The sequence below is a fragment of the Triturus cristatus genome, chromosome 12 (genome assembly GCF_964204655.1).
Source record: "Triturus cristatus chromosome 12, aTriCri1.1, whole genome shotgun sequence".
NCBI classification, from domain to species: domain Eukaryota; kingdom Metazoa; phylum Chordata; class Amphibia; order Caudata; family Salamandridae; genus Triturus; species Triturus cristatus.
In genome coordinates, this window is record NC_140595.1 from 27110226 (window position 1) to 27119090 (window position 8865).

The 8865-nt window shown below is 44.8% G+C and overlaps 1 protein-coding gene across 1 annotated transcript in view; it reads left to right on the plus strand.

Annotated features, from left to right (window-relative positions):
• LOC146772276 (uncharacterized) overlaps nt 1-8475 on the plus strand; it is a 133491-nt gene extending 125016 nt beyond the window's left edge. The window contains exons 10-11 of the mRNA XM_085639888.1: nt 7608-7697; nt 8279-8475. Of these exons, the coding sequence (XP_085496014.1) occupies nt 7608-7662 (55 nt within the window). The 3' untranslated portion in view covers nt 7663-7697; nt 8279-8475. The remainder of the gene's footprint in view (nt 1-7607; nt 7698-8278) is intronic.
• The last annotated feature ends 390 nt before the right edge of the window (nt 8476-8865 follow it).

Consider the following 8865-nt stretch of genomic DNA (forward strand, 5'->3'; position numbering starts at 1 on the left):
AAAAACAAGGCGGCACACACACTCCACAGCTCTCTCAGCTAGCACAGAGCATATGAAGATGGGCCATACCCCAGAAAATCTTTCTTCTAGCCCAGCATGTCCCAGGAGTCCAACACTATGGCAGATCTGCTCAGCAGACAAACGCAACAAATCCATGAGTAGGAACTTCACCCACAAGTTCTACACCCGTACTTTCAAATGTGGGGGCATCCACAGATGGACCTCTTCGCCACCCACGAAATCACCAAATGCTCAAGCTTCGCCGCCAGATATCCACACCCATTGTCCAAAGGGAATGCGATATGGATGAACTGGTCAGGCAGATTTGCGTACGCTTTTCCGCCTCTCCCACTCATTCCACTAGTGGTGCGCAAACTACAGCAACACTCCCTCACACTAATCCTAGTAGCTCCAACTTGGGCCAGACACCCGTGGTACACCACACTGCTGGAACTATCTGTAGTACCGCACCAAAAATTACGCCTCTCTCCACACCTCTTAACCCAGAACCATGGAGAGATCACACACCCGGACCCAGCTCAGCTCAACCTTGCGATCTGGCTCCTGAAATCCTAGAATTCGGTTATCTAAATCTTCCCCCTGACTGTATGAACGTCATCAAAGAAGCTAGGCGACTCACCACTAGGGCGTGCTACGCCGCCAAGTGGAAACGTTTTGTTGTCTATTGTCACAACAACACCATCAATCCCCTAGACGTCTCCATTCAACACATCATAGGCTACTTACTCCACCTACAAAGGTGCAATCTAGCCTATACGTCCATTCGCCTGCACCTCGCAGCTATAGCAGCTTACCTACAAAACAGGCAACATCTATCACTCTTTAGAGTTCCTGCCATTAAAGCCTTCATGGAAGGCCTTAAAAGAATAATTCCCCCCAGAGTGCCACCCTCACCTGTGTGGAACCTAAATAACGTTCTCACCAGACTAATGGGGCCTCCCTTCGAACCACTACACTAATGTGAACTCCAATTTTTAACGTGGAAACCCGCTTTTCTCGTAGCCATCACTTCCCTCAGAAGGGTCAGTGAGATACAAGCATTTACCATTCAAGAACCTTTTCTACAAATGCACCATAACAAAGATGTTCTCCGTACCAACCCAAAATTCCTCCCTAAAGTCATTTCTCCCTTTCACCTAAACCAATCTGTAGAACTACCAGTATTCTTCTCGCAACCACAGACCGTTGCAGAAAGAGCTCTCCACACACTAGATGTCAAACGAGCCTTACTCTACTACATCGAGAGAACACAACCTTTCCGTAAGACCAAACCACTGTTTGTCTCTTTCTCTCCACCACACAAGGGCAACCCCATCTCCAAGTCGGGGATAGATAGGTGGATTGTCAAATGCATTCAGATTTGCTACCACAAAGCAAAACGAAAGCTATCCGTTCCCCCTAAAGCCCATTCTACACGTAAAATAGGGGTTCAATGGCTTTTCTAGGAAACATCCCATTAGATGATATCTGCAAAGCAGCTACATGGTCAACACCGCACACTTTCACTAAACACTATTGTGTAGATGTGCAAACTAAGCAACAGGCTAGTGTGGGCCAGGCTGTACTCAAAACGTTATTTCAAACCACTGCAACAGATATGGGTGGCCGCCGCTAAAGATGGGTACTACTATATAATCTATGCACAAGTGTGTAATCTGCAGCTCATATGCCTCGAACAGAATATGCTACTTACCAGTATGCATCTGTTCTTGGCATGTAGAGCTGCAGATCTACACACGCCCACCCGCCTCCCCGGCTACCTTTATCTGTTCCAGTTTATCTTATTTAGATACTACACACATGGGCCTCTTCACTGTTATTACTACGCTCCATCTTTCCCTGCTGGCGAAAAACAATCTGAGGATGGAGCCGAAGCCCATGCGCAATACGATCCAAAGGAGGAGTCACCGACCTCGTGATTTCCAAAGACTTTCCAAGAGGAAAAACAACTGCAAACATCCGGGCCCAACACCAGATGGCGATCTATGCACAAGTGTGTAGATCTGCAGCTCTGCATGCCAAGAACAGATGCATACTGGTAAGTAGCATATTCCTTTCCTACTGATAAAAGGGCTTTTGTACATTGAGAATGGCCCTTTCACGTTTGTAAACACTGTGATTTTGCGAATTGCAAGGTTTGCAATTGTAAAGGGCCTTGTACATCTTGCCCTGTGTGGCTGTAGGGCAGGACAAGCAGCTGTAGTAAACCTGGCACTCTCTTTCAGTTGAACACTTGTTGTCTTTCGAAGTAAGACCTACTCGTGAAATCACTTCTGAAAGACGGCCTCAGGCTATTCATGCTTTTTGCTCATATTCCTCGAATGCTATCTTCTACCATGACAAAGGTAGATCTTAAGATTAAACTCTGTTGTTGTTATTCATGGTTTGCTTTAATAGGGAATCATTTTCCAGTTGGAACGATACATGAGTTTTTGTGCATGCTTCACTAAGCAGTATTTTGCAGCTTCTGGCACCACATCTCTGAGGTGGTCTTGTGCCCTTGATTAGCATTTTTCCCTGTGTTTAGTTCCTCTATATGGTACTATTAATGTACTGATTCCAAAAGTGATATTAAGGTTGCACAAATCAACGAATATATATGGAACAGTGACCTTGTAAGGCTGTTTACCATTTTTCTCTGTGGTTTGCTCATTTATATATTGCCACCTACACACTCATTCCTCCGGTTCTAATTATGCACTGCCTGTCATTGATGGGTTTGTTGCACAGGATAATGCCCTTCGGAGGGAGTCAGGCCAAATACATGGACACTGGGGCACATGCCCATCACGGCCGCATACCAGGTCGAACCAAATTTCTTTTTTTTTAAATGTGGCTCTCCTGATATCGGCGTGATTTTAATGGCCATTCTCCATACAGAGGACGATCCTCGTAATTTCACCTCTACAACTACCAAAGGTTGGTATTATTTCTTCTTCACTGCATAAATGAATAGTGCATCCGGCAAACTGATTCAAGTCTGAAGGCTATCTGTTCAGTTCAGATGTATGTGCCACGGTAAGGTTCGGGACACCCCCATTTTTCATATGTGGTTGCAGCGACTAACTGGTCCCTATGATATTGTTAATACTAGACATGTAGCGGGTTACATTCTTCAACCTTCATGCATATACATGATCGTATCTTCATACACACGGCTGGACTGCCCTTTTATTCCACCGGGTATTGCCTTGGTGGACTGGAGCCTTTGGAAGCATCTGTGTGAAAGCAGAGTGTTGCTGCTCCCCAGGTAATGACAGCAGGCATGAGACAAGAGTGTGGCTGGTTAGGATAGATTTGCCAGGGCTTTGTTCAGTTCCCAGTCGGCCCTATTCATCCATTGTGTTCATATTCAAGGATTCTGCCTTCTATATGAGCGTCAGGTGCCATGCCAGATAAATCATACGTTTTCTGGACTAGGAATAAGCGTGTGTCTATCTCACCAGTGCGACTCCTGAGCTTGTCAGGGTACTTAAGGTATAAGTCAGTGATTATCATGTAAATTGGATAGCCAGTATGGTCGTATTCCTCCGTGTTTTCTTCTGAACAAAGTTGAACGTTGAAAATGAGTTTGGCACAGTTGTCCTATGAGTTTAATGTTTCCTTTCCTCCGACTCTCTAGTTGTGATGTATTCACAACACTGAAGTTAAAAAATGTGTCTCAAGAGGAAGGAAACACTCAGGAAGCAGCCATTCACTATTTCAGCAAACAGAGGCATTTGTCCCCCGACTTTTCTCTGTTTGGGCAATATACCAAGATGTCTCTTCTAGTGGTCTCCCAGTAGGTTTTTGTGTTCACTATATCTACTCTCTCTCATGTCCTCCCCTCCTGGAATCCAGCAACACCCTTTGATTCACCACGTGTGCCACAATAACCGAGCTCTTGCATGCAGGGACACCACTGCTATTTCTGGGAAACTTCTCCTCTCTTGGTAGAAGATTGAATTTTTCTAACATGTCCTCAAAGTCGCCTGCTCGCCATTTGGTCTGAAGGATATGGGGAAAAACAAGGGAGTGGCTTTCATGACTTTGTATATTTTGAGTCTAGTACTCTACAGGTGCTTCTGTAATATGGCACATCAAACACACAAAAGGTGAAGGGAGGATGCTGGCAATAAGTCTAACAATTGGCAATCGCTTGGGATAGGTAGCACCCCAACCCATCAGTCTTTCGCTCACCATAGCGCCTCAGATTCGATTAAGTGATATGCAAATCAGTCTTGACCCTGTTCTAGTGGGAACAGGCCATCCCGAACTGCCAAGCCAGGTCTTCTTGAATCCGGAGCACAAGCAACACAATACCGGGTTCGTCCAGATTAAGACTCTTCAGTCAGGTGTAGCTTGGTTCCAGTGGCACTGTGAACAAGGGACCCACTCCTGGGCATGTCCTTGGGTGCTTGTGTTCCGGTTCAGGGAGGACCTAGCTTGGCAGTTAAGGCTGGACTATTCCTATTGGAGCAGGGTCCACACCGATTTGCATATAACTGGTTCAAACTGAGGTGGCATGGTGTGCAAAATAACAGTGGACTGGGAAGAGGCCTTGAGTAATTACCAGTGGCTGAGATTAATTCAAGCATTCCACTTACCACTTTTTTGTATACTTTATTGTGTTACTAGAGCGAAACCGGTCCTGGGTTGCTTGTGTTCCAGTTGAGTGAGGACCTGGCTTGGCGGTTTGGGCTGGACTGTTACCACTGCAAGAGGGCCAAGAATTATTTGCATATAGGTGGGGCCAAACTGAGGTGGCATGGTGGGCAAAATAAGAATGGACTGGGATGCATTCCATCCATCACTTTTTTGTATATTTTAGTGTCTGTTAAATGGCTAACAGCCCGGTATTTAGCGCAACTCAATTCATCAAGTTAAGGCCATGCACCTCGCATACAAGGAGTACTTCACTGTCCCAGCCAAATGTATGAGTGAGAAAGGAAAGGCCCTTACCTGCTATGCAGGACTTGTGTGTATCTCTAAAAGTTGACACCACCCATGTTAAGGTGCTCAGATGTAACCAGACGGAGCCCAGTGCAGAAATGCAGGTTGTTGAGGCAGCCATGTGCTGCCACCTCCACATCCTCTTATAGCGGGACCCAAAACAGGCAGGCAATGGCACCTGCTTATCTTACAGTGCTTACAGAGGTAATTCATGATAGTCTGTGTTCATGGCATATGAGCCGTAGATCACATGCTTTTGCATACTCCTGCCATCTAGCGTTGGGTCCGGATGTTTGCAAGTTATTTTTCTTCGAAGAAGTCTTTCCAGTCACAAGGTTGGTGACTCCTCCTTTCGGTGATAGTGCGCATGGGCATCGACTCCATTGAAAGATTATTTTTTTCCACCATCGGGTTCGGACGTGCGTTCCGGTTCGACACAGTTTCTCGGGTTCCCCTCGGTGCACAATCCACTTACCCTCGATGGTATGGTTTTTGATTATGTATTTCCCTTCTCCGTGTATTGTATATAATACAAAAACTCTTTTCGATCGGGAAACTCGTGGAAGGCTGTCGGGCCTACCCGCGTCTGTCCGCCTCGCAGTCGATGGAAGAGACTCCATTCAAATTCTGCCCTCTATGCCACACAAAGTTCCCGCGCACTGACTCGCACAAAGTGTGCAACTTGTGCTTATCTCCGGAGCACAACGAACAAGACAGCGACGCGTGTAAATCTTCCCGCTCAAAGAAAACGCTCTGCAACCGATCGACGTCGTGACATGCAGAGCCAGAACACCGGCTTCACTCCAGACCTCTTCAGAGAAGATTCCGAACAGGAAGCCTTAGATGCCATAGGAGTTGAGGAAGAACAAGAAGAGCCTTCGAGTCTGGCTCCTCTGAACGTGAGCCACCTCCCCTTCCAGCTCACGTTCAGCCAGGGGTACCGACGGACAGAGCGGTGCCTCACTTCCTGAGCGGATGCCAGTTGAGGTGAGGAGCATACCCGCATAAAGCCTGGATTGTGTCCAACACTCCTGTGACAGTCAACTACATTTTGGACCCACAGAAGAATGCAGATTGTATTGAACCAACCGCTTTTGATTGCGACCCTACCTGTTTTGCACATATAGCACATTATTTGCAGGAGCGATTCCATTTCTAAGGTCCTGATGAAAGCCTGGATCAAAGGATCCTTAGGCTGAAACATGTAGACCTGACATCCTTGTGGACTTTTTTACAGTTATTTGTTGGAAGCTGTACACGCACTGTTTTAGTTTTGACTCCAGGATAGCGCCTATTAAACCTGTTTATTATCCTCGTAGCCAAAATTAAATCACCTTTTTTCACACACAATTGTCACATGCACTGCAACTATCACCCCTAAAACTAAATCTGAGGCACCACATCTTCGGATTATAGTAGATTCCATCTTATGCGACTCCTTGAAACATCTGTGAGTTCCCTTCTATTGCTGAGAAGGTTGTAGCCCTCAGGCGCACTAGGGTTTGCAACCCAGTGGAATCCCAGATGATGAAGCATGCCACTTCGGTGGGGGATGGGATTCTATCCTTTTTATAAGGATTCCCTTAAACAATTCAGATTAGTCAGTTGTTGTTAGAGTTCACTTTTACCAGCCCAACAGTTTTTCTTGTTTTTTGGAAATCTATGGTAGCCCAACAGTCCCCTTCTGGCTGTTGTTCCTTTCGGCGCTCCTTCTATCGTGGGGTGTCAAGAATATCTCTTCAGACACTGCCTCTACACCGTACAAAGGCAACAATTAGCCCTCTGCTTCCAAGGGTTTTTCCATAGGGGGCTACAAAGGTAACAGTGGTAGAGGTAGAGGTTCCAACACACGCGCCTCCCCCTCCAATACCAAACAGTGACTTGCCTACACTTCCCCCCGATCCTTTAACACCTTTCGGGGGGCGTCTTTCTCAATTCCTACCTTTCTGGCAAGCAATACCTACAGACATATGGGTACTAGGAATTATCCGTTCTGGTTCTTGCCTGGAGCTTACCAACAATCCTCCAAACATTCCTCCACGTTCACACAAGATGTCACCAGACCATATACACCTCAAACAAGAGGTCCAATCTCTCCTTTTGAACGGAACCATAGAACCCGTACCACTGCAATATCAGGGGGTCGGGCGTATACTTCCTGTACTTTCTCATACCCAAAAAGGACGGTTCTCTCAGACCTATTTTGGACCTCAGAGAATTAAATCTTCACATACAATCAAATCACTTTCACATGGTGACGCTTCAACAAGTGCTCTCACAACTGGGCGACTTTATGTTTACTCTAATACAAAAGGGGCGAGTTTGTAGGTTGAACACTGTTTGTGTACGCGTGTGTGTGTTAGAGTTTAGGTTGGGTCAACATACAGTTCCCATTCAATGAGACTAAAATTCCTAAGCCATCTGCGGTAGACTTGTTCGGTCATGTAGCATTTTCTTTTTGTTTTACAGTTTTAACTATGAAACCCAACAACATTTTATATTTCGCAATTAGTGATGTATGACCCTGCTGGCGAATTAGTTTGCAGTTCTGTAAATCTGTCTCATTGATTTGTTGTTTCAAAAAGTTATTCTGGTTATCTTTTAAAGCCATTGGCCCTGCATGAAGAAAGCTAATCATTCCTTTAACACTACAGAGTTTCCACCTCCGTAGAGGATAGCGCGACTGCTGCCCAGCACATTCATGAGTGACGTTGTGACTGGAATCTTCACATCCAGTTAAACAGGTATGTTACTAGCCATGTTAGAATGAAATTGTTTGCTGTTTTTGTGATTGAGTGGTGTTTTCTGAGTGAAAAAAAACTCCCTTGGAAAGTGCATTTTACTCTGCCAGATAAAGTCATCTAAATACATGGGGCAAATATTTCTATTGCGTTGCTTCATTTGGCTACCCATCGCATGAATACATTTTTGTCATACAGGTAAAAGACAGAACAGTTAGTTTGAGTCCTCAAATTACATCTCATTTGCTTCATTTCCCATATAAGTGGAAGTGGCTTGGGGCTATCGAGTGTTTTTTTTCCCTTTAAAAATACTTGTATCCCTATGTTTGACCCCTTCAATGACCCAAAATTCAATTGGTTGAAAAAAATTAACACTATCCTGCACTTTTGGGGTGTTATGAAAGGACTCTGTCCCACCAAAACCTTTCCCATTCATAGACGGTGCCGATAGCTCACTTGTTAGACAGAGGATGACCTGTGTTGTTGGGAAACTCGGAAATACTTCTGAAATAAGAGATTAAATGAGATGAAAATGCGATTTATTTAAACGAAAAATAACTGTGGTTTTTTTTTTCAAATTGTAGAATCTCTTCGATCAAGCCTACCCGTTTATGAAAAAAGATGACTTTTCCTTCAGTCCTGTGTTTAGTATTTGGTTTCAAAAATCAAATGTTCTGCCTGTACGGTTTGTTTTACTAATGTGGGCATTCCAGTAGTCACTAGTGGAAGAATCTTATTCCATTGTATGACAATACAGTTTTAATAAAACTCTTTAAAAACATGTAAGCCTGGGTCATTGCCTTTAACGTGTCATTTATTTTGCTTTTGAGTTTGTTTTGGTGTATTTCAAGAAACATGACCGAGTTTGTTTTTCTATACAAGGGGCCTCAAGTATTTCAGTGTACCTCACAACAAGACTTCAGAGTCCTTGAGTATTCTACAGCAAGAGGTCTCACCATCTCACTCAACTGGTTTGCCATAGCGCACCTGGGGTAATGCTCACCCTTCTGCATACTCGTTCTCAGCTTCCCCCAGCACCCCCCCCCCCCCCCCCCCGGAAGTTCTGGGTACATTGTTTTTTAATATTAGTCATTTACTTTATTTTTCAATCTGCAACATTAGGAGGTTTTTTGTCTTGCTATTTTTAATACAAGGTCATTCTTGACACTGG